The 18,452-nt window shown below is 41.8% G+C and overlaps 1 protein-coding gene across 4 annotated transcripts in view; it reads left to right on the top strand.

Moving 5' to 3' along the window:
* kif9 (kinesin family member 9) overlaps positions 1-18,452 on the top strand; it is a 106,141-nt gene that overhangs the window by 8,191 nt on the left and 79,498 nt on the right. For 3 of the 4 annotated variants that reach the window (XM_087986587.1, XM_087986586.1, XM_043687968.2), the window contains exons 3-5: positions 6,616-6,781; positions 13,740-13,846; positions 17,185-17,409. In XM_087986587.1, the coding sequence (XP_087842713.1) occupies positions 6,616-6,781; positions 13,740-13,846; positions 17,185-17,409 (498 nt within the window). The remainder of the gene's footprint in view (positions 1-6,615; positions 6,782-13,739; positions 13,847-17,184; positions 17,410-18,452) is intronic. The other variant, XM_087986588.1, reaches the window with a different exon arrangement.

Here is an 18,452-nt window from a genome sequence, read left to right as displayed (position 1 = left end):
CATAAGATGTCACTTAAAACAAAGTTTGCCATCATACTGAAGCTACAAAAGAAAGCCAGAATATAGCTTTGTAGTTACCACAATCAAACTTGCCTCGCTTCTCCAATATAGTCACAATCACAGCTGAGATACATGCACTCCTCTTTCAAAGTTTGTGAGAATATTTGTAGCTTGGGTGCTCGTTGCTGTGGTTCTGTTTGCCGAGCTGGAAGTTTTTGTTGCAAACGTTTCGTCCCCTGTCTAGGTGACATCCTCAGTGCTTGGGAGCCTCCTGTGAAGCGCTTCTGTGGTCTTTCCTCCGGCATTTATAGTGGCCTGTCCCTGCCGCTTCCGGTTGTCAGTTTCAGCTGTCCGCTGTAGTGGCCGGTATATTGGGTCCAGGTCTATGTGTTTGTTGATGGAGTTTGTGGATGAGTGCCAAGCTTCTAGGAATTCCCTGGCTGTTCTTTGTTTCGCTTGCCCTATAATGGTAGTGTTGTCCCAGTCAAATTCATGTTGCTTGTCATCTGCGTGTGTGGCTACTAGGGATAGCTGGTCATGTCGTTTCATGGCTAGTTGATGTTCGTGGATGCGGATCGTTAGCTGTCTTCCTATTTGTCCTATATAGTGTTTGTGCAGTCCTTGCATGGGATTTTGTACACTACATTAGTTTTGTTCATGCTGGGTATCGGGTCCTTCATTTTGGTGAGTTGTTGTCTGAGAGTGGCTGTTGGTTTGACTTCCTAGCAGCACTAGAATGCACACTCAGGAACAATGGACTGACAGAAGAGACACAACAAACAGTGAGACAAAGTATCGTACCCCTGATAACAAGGAAAAGACAAACACATAACCTCAACACCAAGGAGAGAGAAGCACTAAAATCACTAAAAAACGATAAGAACATAATCATACTACCAGCAGACAAAGGCAGAATGACGGTCATCCTGGACAAAGCAGAGTACATCCAAAAAGCACAACTACTTGCAGATACCAACACCTACCAAAAGAGGGAGTTTGACCCCACCCCACAGCTCACCAATAGAATAAACAACACACTGAGGAACCTACAAAAAAACGGACAGATAACCAGGTCAGACCTACAAAGAATGAAACCTGAAAGCAACAACACCCCCAGATTCTATGGACTACTTAAAGTGCACAAACCAGACATCCCACTCAAACCCATAGTATCACTACCAGGGACACCATCACACAAACTGGCGAAAGAACTACAGCAGAAACTGAAACACTTGATCAGCGGATCCAGACACTCTATACAATCAACACAGGAATTCTTGGACATCATCAGAAATATACACATAGACAAGGAGGAAACCATGGTCTCATTCGACGTAATGGCACTGTTCACGTCTATTGACAAAGCCCTAGCCAGAGAAACAATAGCCAACCTGCTGAACAGACACAACAGACAACATACGTTGAACCCATCAACAAAGACGGCATACTTAAACTACTGGACTTGTGCCTCACAACACACTTCACATTCAACAACCAGATATACGAACAAATCAACGGAACACCCATGGGCTCACACATCTCGGGACTCATAGCAACAGCAGTAATGCAAAGGTTAGAACAAACAGTCTTACCACAAATTCAACTCAAACTCTGGGTCAGATACGTTGATGACACCTTTGTAATCATTAAAAACACGGAAATAGAGAATACACACCGGATCATCAACTCCATACTCACAGGAATCCGATTCACGAGAGAGGAAGAAAAGGACAACCAACTCCCATTCCTAGACGTGAGGGTACAGAGAACACCAAACGGAGAATTCACCACTAAGGTACACAGGAAAGTCACACACACAGACCAAGTCCTGAACTATGAAAGCAACCACCCCAATACACACAAACGAAGTTGCATCAAGACACTATTCAAAAGGGCCACAACACAGTGCAGCACACCAGAACTGCAAAAAGAAGAAGAGGAACACCTATACAAGGTGTTCGCAAAAAACGGATATCCTCGCAATTTCATCAACAGATGCCTAAGGGAGAGACAACAGAACGAGGACATGCCGCAACCCAAAGGACTAGCCACACTACCATACATCAAGAACATCTCTGAAATGACAGCCAGACTACTGCGACCACTAGGACTTATAACAGCACACAAACCAACAGCCACTCTCAGACAACAACTCACCAAAACGAAGGACCCGATACCCAGCATGAGCAAAACTAATGTAGTGTACAAAATCACATGCAAGGACTGCACTATATAGGACAAACAGGAAGACAGCTAACGATCCGCATCCACGAACATCAACTAGCCACGAAACGACACGACCAGCTATCCCTAGTAGCCACACACGCAGACGACAAGCAACATGAATTTGACTGGGACAACACTACCATTATAGGGCAAGCCAAACAAAGAACAGCCAGGGAATTCCTAGAAGCTTGGCACTCATCCACAAACTCCATCAACAAACACATAGACCTGGACCCAATATACCAGCCACTACAGCGGACAGCTGAAACTGACAACCGGAAGCGGCAGGGACAGGCCACTATAAATGCCGGAGGAAAGACCACAGAAGCGCTTCACAGGAGGCTCCCAAGCACTGAGGATGTCACCTAGACAGGGGACGAAACGTTTGCAACAAAAACTTCCTCTTTCAAGATGAGTGATATGGTATTGAGCAGCTATGCCATAAGTGTAATTCAACTACATATCTGAATTTCAGCTGCGAATCTGAAATAACTGCACTGAGGCTGACATCCTATCACCAAGTCACCCCTTATTTATGCGTGCACAGGACATGGCCTCTGACCAGCCAGCTTGGAGACTCTCTGAAGCAGCTGTTTATTTTTTGTCCTTCTTCTTTTATTATTTTTTTCGTTTATCCTGTCACCATGTCACCCTTTATTTACTTGTGCAAAGCCAGCTCAGAGTCAGTCCCCTGAACTGAGGAGGTTCTAAACCTCCTCGTTATATTTTTTTTCTCCTGTTTATCTCTGTCAGCTAAGCGCCGCCTGGCCCAGGTTAATAACCCCAATCAAGGATCTCATAGTCAATGAAAACCACCTGGCCCTGTTTCTAATCACTACATCCCTCTCCTCCTAAGTCCAGGAATGTAGGGCTGTTCTCTATCTTGTAGCTTCTCCTGGGAAGTTTTCGCCCCAAGACCGATTCATCTGACTCTGACTTGGATATAGCCATGTCTTGCACCCGGAGCATCTTGGCAGATGTTCCTCTTTTTTTTCTGGCTGTAACTGTATTGAGGCTGCATTCATCTTGGACTCTGAGACTTCTTCAACACTAGACAGAGAGGTGGATCCCAAACTATCTGACAGCTTTTTTGGCTGTCCTGAGGGTCCAGGTATGTTTGCTCCTGCCTCTTTGCGAAGTGGCAAATAGGTGATCCACGTATTTGTTCAGGACCGCCTCACCTACATGAGCTTTGTATGTCACAGGACATGACCTCACATCGACTTCACTTTGTACCCATGCAGGGCCATTTCTGTGGTCTCGACACCAAATGTCGTCCCCTGAAGTAAACTGTCTCTCTTGCTTAGAGGAGGCATGTGGTTGGCATTGGTGTTCCTACTGCCATTTCTCCCTCTCCCCCAGATCTGGGAATATCACATTTAACCTGGTGCGGTGTCTTCTCCCCATTAACAACTCTGCTGGAGCTAACCTTGTAGTTGCATGAGGGCTAGTCCCATAATCAAACAGAAACAAGGACAGTTTGGTATCAAACAAAGCTGTATCTGTTTCTTTAAGTCTGCCTTCAACGTTTTATTTTCTCTTTACGCCAGACCATTGGACGATGGATGGTATGCAGATGTCCAAATGTGCCAAATGCCATTCAACTATAGGATACACTCAAAATCCCTGCTGGTAAATGACATCCCTTTGTCCATGGCCAATACTTTCAAGAGTCCATGTATCATGAATGACGCTCACAGCTTTTCAGTTGTCATCCCTGTGTTTGAACTCACTGCATGTTCAACCATTTTGAATGGTATCCACAACTGACCAATCACATTGAGCTCATAAAAGAGCCGGCATAGTAGACATGTAACCAAGTCCAAGGTTTACCTGGCCATTCCCTTGGATGTGCGGGAGCTGCTGACAGTGTCCTTGTTAGCACTCTGGGCAGTGCCCCACCAATCCACCAATGCAGCTATGTTGGTATCCAACCCTGGCCACCAGACATAACCTCTTGCTAACATTTTCATTTTGGATACCCCTGGATGACTCTGGTGGTGTCCTTTGCTCGGGCCAATCACTCTTGATGTGCCCGAGCAAATGTGCCTGAGTAATGTACCATCCTATACAGTGTTCCGGTCTTGCTGAGTCCAGATAGGTTTCAATCCTGGTTGTGATTGCCCTTTTGTTTCCCATCACCGCCAGCTGTTTTAGTTTTGCCAAGATGGAATCTTTTTGCGTCCACAGTCGGATATTGTCAGTGGTGACCAGAATGGTCTGGAAGGTTTAAAACCAGAATGGATTCTTCCACCACACGCACCACCAGGGGCATCTGCCAATGGGAGGCAGCTCAATGCATCCAGATTTGCCATTGGATTCCTGGACGGTGTTCCAACTCATAATTGTACACACTCAGAATAAGGGCCGACTTCTGAATTTGACAAGAAGCTATGGGTGGTACAGCCTTGTCTTCTTTAAGTGACCGTAGCAGGGGTTTGTGGTCTGTTACTTTGACAAATTTATGTTCACAAAATTATTGGTGGAACTTTCTCACGCCAAAAATAACCACTAAACCTTCCTTCTCTTTCTGGACGAATTTGCGTTCAGTATAAGCCCAAGTGTGAGAAGCCAAAGCTATTGGGCATTCCTCTCCTTTGGGCCACTGCATGAGCCAACACTGCCTTGATGCCATGTGGGGAGTAATCGCATGTCAGCATCACCCCTTGCTTGGGAATATAGTGGGCCAACACCTTAGGTGATGATAGCTGCTTTTTCACTTCCCTAAAGGCTACTTCTTGGCTATGCGATCATTACCGAGGCTGACTCTTCTTCAATAGCAGGTGTAAGGGTGCCAAGATGGAGCCAGGTACCATAATTATTCACCAAATCAAGGAAAGACCTAAACTCCAGTACAGATGTGGCAGCTGGACACTTTTGTCACCCTCACTTTATTCTTCAATGGGTGTAACCCAGTTTTGTTCAGTCTGTACCCCAATATTTTACAGACATAAATTTGTTATAGTAATGGACCACAAACCTCTGCTAGGGCTACTTAAGACCCATGTACCATTCATACCTTTTCATCGAATTCAGCAGTGGGCCCTTATTCAAAGTGCGTACAATTACAGGTTGGAGCACTATCCAGGAGGCCAATGGCAAATGCAGATGCTTTGAACCTCCTCCCAGTAGCAGGTGCTCCAAAGGTGCTGCCTCCGCTGGAAGAGTCTGTCCTGATTTTGAACTTTCTGGACACCCTTCCAATCACCACTAACAAAATATCTGACAGCGGACTCAAAAAGATCCAGTCCTGGCAAAAGTAAAACAGCTGCTGGTAATGGGGGAAACAAAAAGGCTATCACAACCAGAATTGAAACCTTTCTGGACCTGGCAAGATCAGATCACCATAGTGGGCAGCATATTACTATGAGATGCAAGAGTGATTGCCTTGATTAATGCCTCCCCCTTTTTCTGGCATTGAGGAAACCTAAGAGTCTGAGATGGATGCAGTCTCAACATCATTAGTGCCAAAATAAGAAAAGGAGACTCTCCCAAAATGGTCCAGGTGCAAGAGACAAACAGGTATGATACATGCTACCCGTCTGAGTCCAAGTCACAAGAACCATACCTGAGGTGGAATCATCCCAGGAGAAGCTACAAGAGAAGGAGCAGGCCTACATCACTGGACTTAGTAGGGGAAGAGTGTAGTGATTGGAACCAGAGTCAGATGAGATCCTTGATTGGGGTTGTTCACCTGGGCCAATCAGATAGTTCTGGCTGATAGATAGAAACAGGAGATTCAACCAGCACAGATTACTAAAGAGTCTGTTGTACTTGATTAATTAAATGTTCTAAGGAAGCCACTGTGTTTATAAATAACATTGAGGCAGTGTTTGTCACTGGCCACCCGGGTGTTTTCCTATCTTCCTGGTGGTGGAAATTGAATAAAGATTCGTGCACTTTGTCTTTCACTGTGTCTCACACCTGCAAAAAAAAAATTTAAAAAAAAAATAACATTGATGCAATTTCAATGAAATCCCATATCATATTGGCATATTTTATTGTCACCAAATCTAAACACTTACAAATATATCATAATTTAATCACTTTTGTAACATGAAACCCTGTTTATTGTTTCATAATAAAATAAAAATAAACAGGAGATTCAGAAGGTCTCCTCAGTCTAGGGACTGGCTTTGTGCTGTCTGGGCACAGCCCGTGTTCTGTGAAAAAAAACCAGGAGATTCAGAAGGTCTCCTCACTCTAGGGATTGGCTTTGAGCTGACTCTCTCCATAGATGCTCACTCACCTGCTGAGAATTTCGAGGATTTTCTGTTTAATGTTTTAGCTTTCTTGTTAAGACAAATTATTAGTATAAGCTGTAACTTGAATGTATTTTTCAAACTTATTCAGATGACTTCTATTCACTTTTATTATTTTTCATCACAGACAATACATATTCACACCAGACTAGACCAGCGAAAGGACGTGGTCAATAATCAGCACAGCGACTGGTCATTCAAAGTAGATGGGATTCTCCACAATGTTCCACAGGATGTTGTGTACAAAGTCGTTGCAAAGAATGTGGTGTCTAGCACAATAAATGGCTTCAGCAGTACGTAGGTCTAAATCCTCTGATTGGGAGAAAATTGAGGAATCTCAGCTCAGGGAGTTTTGTGAGAATAAGGCTTATGTTCAGGTTCCCAGAAAGGATTGATCCTGTTGTCAATGATATTTGACTGTGCAAACTGAGAACATTGAATACAGTTGCATGTAGCAGTGGAAGATTTTTAAAATTTGTTCTTGGAGATGGTCTTCCCTGGCATGGCCAGTATTTATTACCTATGTCTCATTGCCCTTGAAAAGATGCTGTTGACACAAAAACAGAAATTGCTGGAAAAAAGAACTCAGCAGTCTGGCAGCATCTGTGGAGAAAAATCAGAGTTAATGTTTCAGGTCCAGTGACCATTCTTTGGAAAGATGCTTTTGAGCTGTCTTCTTGAACCATTGTACATTTTTGTCTTGGTGAAGGTACACTCACATACTGTTAGAGATGGAGTTATGGGATTTTGATCCAGACATGAAGAAACAATGATGCATTTGTAAGTCAAAATGGTGTTTGACATGAGACTCAATTTGCATATGCAGTCTGTTCTGATATAATGCAATAGTTCAGTTATCGTGTGATCCCACATTATAAGAAAATTGCATAATAGCAGCACTGTTTAAACTAGTGGGACTGGAATTGTGTTATAGCCAATTCAGGTAAGGAAAGTTCGCATTCTACAGGTAATGGTCTAAACTCTTCAATCACATTATAATCAATTCATGTTGAAGAAACATGCATTATAGTGTAGACTATAGATGATGATGTTTCTATAATTGTTGCCCTTGTCCTTGTAATATGGTCGATGACGCAGATTTGAGTGGTTTATTGAAGAAATGTCGGTGAACTATTGCAGTGTACTTTGCATATTGTATGATAGCTGCCATTGCATTGGTGATGGAGGGAGTAAATGCTTCAGGTAGTTCTTGAAATGTCAACCGTTGCTTTATCCTGGATATTACTATGCCTCTGTGTTGTTTTGGAGTTGTACACAAGCAGGAAAATGGAAATTTTATGTTCCTGGCTTGTGTCTTTGTTATGATCCCAGATGATCTTATTCCTGGATAAGTCTGATCCCAGAATGGAATCTGGTTTGGTAAATTATGTTGTGTTCAGGTTTGTTTTAAATGTAGTGGTCTCACAAAGAAACATAAGTATGCAAAGTTACAGGTTTAGTTTTTACAATTAAACAAAAATTTATTTCATAAAAGCTATTTACACATAACACAAGTTTAGAGGTTTTAAAAAACATGGTAAAATATAATCCAATTCATCCAAAACACCACTTTACAGATCCAAAACACTGCTGTATATTACCCAAAAGTGCCCCAACTAGTGTACTCACACCAGAGAAGGTCCTTTTCTCTAACATCTCAATAGATTTAATTTGACAGCAACCTCAACAGGGGCAGAACGGTAGCTCAGTGGTTAGCACTGCTGCCTCACTGTGCCAGGAATTTGGGTTTGATTCCAGCTTTGGAATCTGTCTGTGTGGAGTTTACATGTTCTCCCTGTGTCTGTGTGGGTTTCTGCTGGGTGCTCTGGTTTCTTCCCAGAGTCTAAAGAAGTGCAGGCTGGGTGGATTGGCCAAGGGAAATGTGGGAATCGGGTAGAGGACTGGGTCTTTCTTGGTGGGATGCACTTCGGTGGTTCAGTGCAGATTTGATGGACCGAATTTCCTCTCCCTTCACTGTAGGGATTCTATGCAAAAACAAAATTCTCAGTCTAGAAAATCTTATCCTGCATCTGTCATACACCTGAGTTTAAATGATTTATCCAAAATGCTCATAGAGTCATAGAGATGTACAGCATGGAAACAGACCCTTCCGTCCAACCCGTCCATGCCGACCAGATATCCCAACCCAAACTAGTCCCACCTGCCAGTACCCGGCCCATATCTCTCCAAACCCTTCCTATTCATATACCCATCCAAATGCCTCTTAAATGTTGCAATTGTACCAGCCTCCACCACATTCTCTGGCAGCTCATTCCATACACGTACCACCCTCTGCGTGAAAAAGTTGCCCCTTAGGTCTCTTTTATATCTTTACCCTCTCACCCTAAACCTATGTCCTCTAGTTCTGGACCCCCCGACCCCAGGGAAAAGACTTTGTCTATTTATCCTATCCATGCCCCTCATAATTTTGTAAACCTCTATAAGGTCACCCCTCAGCCTCCAATGCTCCAGGGAAAACAGCCCCAGCATGTTCAGCCTCTCCCTGTAGCTCAGATCCTCCAACCCTGGCAACATCCTTGTAAATCTTTTCTGAACCCTTTCAAGTTTCACAACATCTTTCCAATAGGAAGGAGACCAGAATTGCACGCAGTATTCCAACAGTGGCCTAACCAATGTCCTGTACAGCCGCAACATGACCTTCCAACTCCTGTACTCAATACTCTGACCAATAAAGGAAAGCATACCAAATGCCTTCTTCACTATCCTATCTACCTGCGACTCCACTTTCAAGGAGCTATGAACCTGCACTCCAAGGTCTCTTTGTTCAGCAACACTCCCTAGGGCCTTACCATTAAGTGTATAAGTCCTGCTAAGATTTGCTTTCCCAAAATGCTGCACCTTGCATTTATCTGAATTAAACTCCATCTGCCACTTCTCAGTCCATTGGCCTATCTGACCCAGATCCTATTGTAATTTGAGGTAATCCTCTTCTGTGTCCACTACACCTCCAATTTTGGTGTCATCTGCAAACTTACTAACTGTACCTCTTATGCTCGCATCCAAATCATTTATATAAATGACAAAAAGTAGAGGGCCCAGCACCGATCCTTGTGGCACTCCACTGGTCACAGGCCTCCAGTCTGAAAAATAACCCTCCACCACCACCCTCTGTCTTCTACCTTTGAGCCAGTTCTGTATCCAAATGGCTAGTTCTCCCTATATTCCATGAGCTCTAACCTTGCTAATCAGTCTCATATTCTGGAATTATTACTAAACTCCTCAATCTAAGATAATCTATTCTTACTACTCCTCCCTTTCTCAGGACCACTGCTTTGTACATCCATCTCCAAACTGCATATATGCCCCAAACTGAAATTAAAACAAAACCTTTATTTAAAAGCTATGGATTAAACTATTGTTCTAAGTTATAAGTTTAAAAAAACACATTCACAATTTTCTAACAAAAACCCTGATGTCAAATTGTTTACCTTGCTTGGTTGTAAACTTGCCTAGTGTACAAAAAAACCTATTTGTTCTGGAAGTTATCTTGCTATTGTTTTAAAATAAATCACCATGGCTACAGAAACAGTTACAAAGTAATCATTCAACTCTTCATGGACTTAAAAGTGCATATACAGAGGAACCTCGAATACCCAGCATTAGATTATCCAAATATTGGATTGTCTTGCAAGGTCCCGATGCTTGGCTAAACTATGTTATCCGGCATTCGATTATCTGGAATTTGATTAACCGAGCAAAACACTCCTTGCCCATGTCTTTCGGATAAGGAAGGCTCCTCTGTACTTGGATTTCCAAAGGCATTTAGTAAGTTGTTACATAAAGTATTAAATATGCACGGTTGGGCTCATACAGTTGGAGGTCTAAACTTAAAAATAAACACATTAAACTACATATAAATCACACACCCTACATTAAATATTGCGATTCATGAGGCAGCCAATTATCACTTTATCAAGGGCTTTGAGAATTCCAGATTTTAGTTAATTGTCACAAAATTCCCTACTTTCCATCTAACATATTCATGCTCCTCATGATCTAATATGCCTCAATCATGTCTCCTCTCAGCCTGCTCTGCTCCAAAGAGAACAGCCCAAACCTATCCAGCCTCTCCTCATAGCTAAACCGTTCCATCTCAGGCCACAACATGGTAAAAGCCCCCTGCAACCCCTCCAATGGAATCACACTATTCCTATAGTGCGATGATCAGAACTACAAACAGTACTCCAATTAAGGCCTAAACAAAGTACAGTTCCATCATAACCTCCTTGCTCTTATAATCTAGCCACAATTGACAAAGGGAGTGTCCCATATTCCTTCTTGACTACCCTGTTACCCTGTCCTGCCACTTGCAGGAATTTATGGACAAACACACCAAGGCCCCTCTGTTCTTCTGAGCTTCCTACTGTTAAACATTCATTGAGTACTCCCTTGTCTTGTAACTACTTCCAAAGTGCATCGCCTCACACGTAATAGAGTTAAATTCCATCTACCACAGATCTGCGCATTCAACCAATCCATCTATATCATCCTGCAACCTAAGACCTTCTCCTTCATTGTCAACTACCCAACCAACCTACACGTTATCCAACCTCTTCAACATTTTCTTCTTTATGTTTATCTGTGGAATTCACTATCCCGAAGTGCAGTGGATGCTGGGACAGTGAGTAAATTTAAGGAGGAGTGAGACAGAGTTTTGCTGAAGGGATATGGAGAGAAGGCAGGAAAATAGGGGTAAGGAACATATCAGCCATGATCGAATGGCAGAGCAGATTAATTCTACTCCTATGTCTTATGAACTTATGAATTGTATATTTATCTTGCCAATTTCATTTTGAACAGCAACCCCCACCACCACCGTTCTGCTGCAGATTTACCCAGAAGTGGCTGTTCCCAGTCAACCTTTGAATGAATAATTTATTGTCACTTCTAAGTTTTTGGGATCATAGAATCCCTACAGTGTGGAAGCACTGGAAGCAGTGTGGAAGGCCATTTGGACCATCGAGTCTACACCACCCCTCCGAACAGCATCCCACCCAGACCAACCCCACTACCCGATCCCTGTAACCCTGCACAAGGTTATGTCAGATGGAAGTTCATTAAAGAACTCCTATAGCAAATTTCTGGAGCTGAGATGATTGACCTCCAATAACAGTCATTCTTGTTTATGATAGGCACGGTCCCAATCAGTGGACAGTTCCTCTCCTCTTCCAAAATTCCCAATGATTTCAACTTTTTTAGGGTTCCATGATGCTAAAAATGGTCAAATGCTACTTTAATGTTCAGGGCAATCACCATCACCTGACCTCTGTTTAACTAAGGCTTTAATGAGATCTGGAGGTGAGTGGAGCTGGCAGTATGCATTCTGACCATCAGTGAGCAAATATTTGATGAGTAAGTGCCACTCTATAGCACTGTCGACAAAACCTTCCATCACTTTGTTGACATTTAAGAGTGGACTATGGAACTATAATTGACTGGAATAAATTTGTCATGCTGTTTGTGAATGGGGGGACTTTTGCACAGCTTCTCTGGTTTAGGATTAAGATAGCGAGTCTGGAAGCAGCATTCCAGTGTGGTTCAGGTCATCAGATGAAGCAAGTCAGAAAGTAGGATGCTGACTACTATTGGCACCAACCTGCAGCAGCAGTACTATGCTATCAGCATTGATGCTAGGTTGGTGTTGTGTGAGGAGAAAGTTCTTTTGGCTCTTTTCCCTCACTGACATCACTTTGAAACTGAGTTCAGGTGTGTATGCCTTCTGTCAGCAGATAGAAAGAAATATGCTTAGCTGTTTGGCATCATAACAAGATGTGAATGAGAGACCAGAAACTAGGTTTTTAGTTGTTTGTCAGTTCAATCTGCTTTTTGATGGTGCCACATGTAGTGATGGGTGGTGAAATGTAGATGGCTGGTGTTTGACATTTGGTAGAGCTATTGTTGGCATGACCCCACTGGAAGTTTGTAAACCTTTATGATGTTAGCTTGCCTAATATAATTATAATGGAGGACTCAAAGCTATCTCCCAACAGGATTTCTTCTGTTTTGGGAACCAAGTCAACCCAGATGTATAATGCTTTATCTTATTTTGTATGATATTAACATACAATTATTTGGAATCCATGGATCTGCATCTAGTATGTGTTGGATTCTGGTAAGTTGGAGTTTAGAGGCCAAGAACGTCAACCATTTAAATTCTAAATTCCTTTAACAAGAGTTCATGTTTTGCTCCAAGAGGACATCAATGTAATAATGTATGTGAAATTGACTAAGAGCAAAGATAATAATAGGCTTGTTAGAATTGTTCAAAACGATGAATACGTTTGATAAATAAGGAGAAATTGTTTCCAGCAACAGAAAGGACAGTAACCAGACATCATAGATTTAAGTGTTATGGCAAAAGAACCAAAGGCAATTTGAAGAGCTTAGTTTTGACACTGAATTGAAATACATTGCTTGAACTAGTGATGAATCTGATTCAATAATAACTGTTATAAGGAAATTGTCTAAGTATTTGATGGGAACAAAAGAGAGAGCTATGAATGCAGAACAAGGATGTGGGCTAAATGAATAGCTCTCCTCCAAAGAACCAGAAGAGTCATGATGGGCCATTTAAAACTAGATGATAAGGGCTGCTGGAGACAGGAAATAATTTTAAGAGTATAGGAAATATACAAGACACTACGAGAATCCTGAACCTAAAAATAAAAAAAGACGATCTTTTGAGGGAGGGAGTTTTTTTGATTTTTTTCACCGCCTGTTTGCATATTCCCAGCATCATCTTCTTTTAAATTTCCAACTTTTGTGTCTACATCACTTATTTACAGCATATTTTCCAACTGGCAAACCTTCGACAGAGAGGCAAATGACTTGCTTTACATTTCTAACACATGCAGTTTCTTTTTATTTGCATTGACAATGTTCAGAGTTCAAGTCCCAGCATTGACAACATTCTAAACACTATTCAGCCTGTCATGTCTGTGCTAACTTTTTACAAAAACAACATTACTAGTCCCAAGCTCCCATCCTTTACACACAAACCAGCAGACATTTTCTCTTCATGTGTTTATCCAATTTCCATTTGAAAAGCTGCCTCCACCACCCAGTCAGCTCAAAAATGAATACTCTTTCTTTCTTCAACATTCCAATCCCTCACCTTGATGACCACACAAAAAGTATTCCTTTCCTGCCTTGTCCAAAGAATCTGAGGAGGAAGATACAGGAAAAAAGTACTATGTATAAATTACAGACTATTTTTCCCATTTCCTTTAGGTACAATAATGTGTTACGGACAAACAGGGGCAGGAAAAACCTACACAATGACTGGAGCTACAGAGAAATATGATTACCGTGGTATCATTCCAAGAGCAATTCAGCAGGTATGATTTGCAGTGACTAAACTATAATAATTGGTTTTTTGGGATTCCTCTCCTATTAACCAAGTGTATCATTCCATGTGTGATCAGTGTTCCTGCATTGTTATGAATGAAAATTCAGCCACACATTCTTTCATGGATTCCCAAAATTGGAAATCCTAATCCATGTCTAACCAATTTGTCAAAGTTCTTTGAGGTAAGGGCAGCATTGTGGCTCAGTAGTTAGCACTGCTGCCTCACAGCTCCAGGGTCACATGTTCGATTCCAGCCTCGGGCAACTGTCTGTGTGGAGTTTGCACATTCTCCCTGTGTCTGCATGAGTTTCCTCCGGATGGTCCGGTTTCCTCTCACAATCCAAAGATATGCAGGTCAGGTGAATTGGCCATACTAAATTGCCCATAGTGTTAGGTACATTAGTTAGAGGCTACCCTTCGGAGGATCGGTGTGGACTGGTTGGGCCGAAGGGCCTGTTTCTACACTGTGGGGAATCTAATCTAATATAAGAAGCAGAGTTGATAAAGGAGGATAAGTAAGTGTAGTCTGTTTGGATTTCTAAAAAGCATTTGATAAGGTTCCATATAAAAGGTTATTGCAAGAGCTCATCGTATTATATATATTAGCACGGGCTGAGGATTGATTAACACACAAGACAGACAGTGGGGATTAATGGGCATTTTCAAGTTGGAAAGATGTAACCAGTGCAGTGCCACGAGAATCAGTACTAGGATTTTGATGCTTTACCACCTATATGAATAACTTGCAAATGTGATGTAGCAGATTTGCTGATGATTCAGTATAGGTGGGGAGGGTATATTGAGATGAGGATATAAGAAATCTGCAAAGAAATATAGGAAGGTTGAGGTGGTGGGCAAAAACTTGATAGATTGAGTTTAATGTAGTACAGTGTGAAGTCATGCACTTTGACAGGAAGAATTAAATACAATTACTTAAATGGAGGAAACTCCAATAGTTCAGAACAGAGTGATCTGAAAGTTAGCATCCAGGTACAGCAAATGATTGAAAGGCAAATGGAATTCTAGCCTTTATTGCTTCAGGATTTACAGTGTAAAATAGGGAAATATACAGGATGTTGGTGAGTCCACACCTGGAGTACTGTGTATTGTTATGGTGCCCATGAATAAGTACTAGCATGGAGGCAATTCAAAAGAGATTCACTAGGGTTGATTCCTGGGATGGAGAGGTTGATTTATCAAAAAAAGCTAAACAGGATAGGTGTTTGTTCATCAGCATTTAGAAGAATGAAGAGTAGTCTTATCGAAACATACCTGAAAAGATGTTTCCACTAGTGGGGGGACTCTTGAACTAGGGGACATAGTTACAGAAGAAAGTATCGCTCATTTAAAACAGGTGTGAAGAAATTTTGTCTCCCAGAGGTTAGTGAATGAATGCCTGGAATTCTCTACACCAGAGAGTTATTGAGGCTGGGTCACTGAAATTGTTTAAAAAGAGATAGGTAGATTATTGAAGTAAGGGGCGCTGAAGGCTTTAATGAACTGGCATGGAAGAAGATTTGAGACTTGGGGCAGATCAGACTGGGGCAGACTGGACCCATCAATGATGAAACCTTGAGTAAAGCCACAGCCACTATGGCGATGAAGAATGGCCACCCAGAGCCACAACGCTGCCACTGCCACCACCACAGCAAGCCCTCACAACCTCCTTCCTCCACCGTAGCCGAAGAAAAGAATAAAAGGTCAATTTTGATACAAAAGAGAAATTAAGAATTTAAGAAACTAAACAAAAAGCAAAGGAGAATGCAGCCAACCAGGGGAGTAGAAGTGTATGGGCACAGAGCCCGAAGATTTCCTAACCTGCCAGTGCCACCATCTTAAATTCTAAAAAAAGTTAGAAAGGGATGGGGGATCTCAGCAGATCTGGCAGCATCTGTTAAGGGACAAGCAGCAATAATATTTTGAGTCCAGTGACCCTTCATCAGAATAGAGCTCACGATACCCATTGATTACAAGGATTCACTGAGCATGCATCTGAGGAAGGATGAAGCATTTGTCATGTGAGGAGCAGCTGAGGACTCTGGGTCTGTACTCAATGTAGTGTAGAAGAATGAAGGTGATCTCATTGAAATTTATTGAATACTCATTGAATACTGAGAGACATGGATAGAACAGATGTGAAGAAGATGTTTTCACTTGTAAAAGATACTAGGACCTGAGGGCACAACCTCAGAGTGAAGGGACACTCATTTAGAACTGACATTAAGGAGGAGTTTCTTCAGTCAGATGTTGGAGAATCTGTGGAACTCATTACCATAGAATAGAATGTGGCAGACAACTGAAAGCTTAGGGTCTTATGAGCAGCTGCTCACAATGTGCTCTCCTGTACATTGGAGAAATGAAGCATAAATTGGGGGACTGCTTCACAGAACATTTCAGAACGTTGTGGAGGCCACACTGTTGAGTGTATTTACGACAGAAATGGATAGGTTCTTGATTAGTAAGGCAATCAAGGATTATGAGGAAAAGGTAGTAGAATGGTGTATCGACCATGATCAAATTGCAAAACTGACCTGATTGGCCAACTGGCCTGCTCCTATACCTTATAGAGTGGGAGTTTACCACAAGCCTTCTGAAAATCCAAATGCACTAATTCCACTAGTTTTCCATTATCTATGCTACCAGTAAGATCTTTAGAAAACTCTAACATGATATCCCTTTCATAAATTCATGTTGGCTCTGATAACTGAAGTTCCTTGGTCATTCTGGGATATTTTCTATTTCTTCTTCTAGGAAGATAGGCTCAAAATAACTGTTCATTTTCTCTGCCATTTCCCTGTTGTCCACTATAAATTGTCCTGTTCTCGTCTGCAAATAGGCTTTGCAATGTATGTTTTCTTTCTTGCTTTCTCTGTCTTAAAAGATTAAATGAAATCAATCATACCTATATTTAAGCACCATGAAATTTAACAGATTGGTATCTGGCCTTTTCAGTTCTAAGAATTGCTTTTGTGCACATCTGAAGAGATTGAAGAAATACACATATAAGGGGCATGGAGCAAAAACAGAAATTGCTGGCAAAATTCAGCAGGTCTGACAGCATCTATGGACAGAAAGCAGAATTAACATTTCGAGTCTGGTGACTCTTCAACTGAGAGTTTTGGCAGTGACCAATTGAGTTTCAGATCTCCAGCATGTGCAGTTCTTTGTTTTATTAAATGACATGGATATTCAGTTCAATCACAAGGGAATACTTTAGTTTTAGCAACGGAGTGCCAGAGAAAGTACCTAGGCAAGATCCAAACCTTATAACAGAAGAAAGACTAGTAGAGAATAAAAAGGTAAAATGTTCAATGTTCTTGCTCACAGATTTTTAAAGAGGTAGAAGAACAGGGGGATCTTTCTCTCACCGTATACGTCTCATACCTGGAAATCTACAACGAGACTCTGTTTGACCTACTGTCTAGCCTGCCTGATAGTTTGGAAACTGATGGACACATGGTGGTAGTGGAGGACAACTATGGCGTGCATGTCCGAGGGCTCTCAATTCACCAGGTCAGCACTGAAGAAGATGCTCTTAACTACCTGTTTGAGGTAAGAACACTCAGGAGCATTGCAGAAATATGGATGCAGAATCAAGGATTGGGTGAGAGCTAATGTTCCTTCTAATCTGCTTAACAAGCTGAAAGTTCCCATGCAGCCTGAGCAGAAGTCAATTCTATTGGTTACCACACGTGCAGAGATGTGCGAGACTGTAAACTTTTCAATCACCTGTGCATTCCAAAAAAAAAACAAAGCATTTGCTACATTACAGAAGAGTGGATCTGTTTTAAAATTATGCCTTCTCTGCATGTAGCAAGGTCAACATTTACTGCCCATTTGATGGGGTTTCATGACAGTCAAACCTGAAATGTTAATTCTGTTTTTGTACAGAGATGCAATATTACTTGCTGAACATTTCCAAGATTTTCTATTCTTATTTCATATTTCTACTATCCTCAGTATTGTATTTTTTGTTTTGATAACAGTTCATCTGCATTTGGTGGCATTATTTGGGCAATGACTAGGACACCAAGGATCAAAAACACGGACTGAAATAGACAGACAAGATCTTGGTCTAAGACCTCGTCCAACGAACGTAACATTCCTTCATTGGCAGAAGAAAATGAGGCTTTGGAGAACTTTCTTTTGGGTTGGGTGTTAGATTTATTCATTTACAAGTGTAACTAATTGTTGTGAGACTACATAGCCCTCATGTCATGTGTCAAGTACTGTACTAAACCATCTGTTGTATGAAGAGTAGCAAAACAAACTCCACTGGATGAAGCTATGGCATTTTTCATTTAACTTTGAATCTCTAACTGAAAAGAACTAGAAGGCATGACATAGAGTCATAGAGATGTACAGCATGGAAACAGACCCTTCGGTCCAATCCGTCCATGCCGACCAGATATCCCAACCCAATCTAGTCCCACCTGCCAGCACCTGGTCCATATCCTTCCTATTCATATACCCATCCAAATGCCTCTTAAATGTTGCAATTGTACCAGCCTCCACCACATCCTCTGGCAGCTCATTCCATACATGTACAACCCTCTGCGTGAAAATGTTGCCCCTTAGGTCTCTTTTATATCTTT

Source organism: Chiloscyllium plagiosum, unplaced genomic scaffold (assembly GCF_037043375.1).
Source record: "Chiloscyllium plagiosum isolate Xiang-an unplaced genomic scaffold, Cpla_swu_hap1 HiC_scaffold_4, whole genome shotgun sequence".
NCBI classification, from domain to species: Eukaryota; Metazoa; Chordata; class Chondrichthyes; order Orectolobiformes; family Hemiscylliidae; genus Chiloscyllium; species Chiloscyllium plagiosum.
This window is presented reverse-complemented; position numbering and strand designations above follow the sequence as displayed.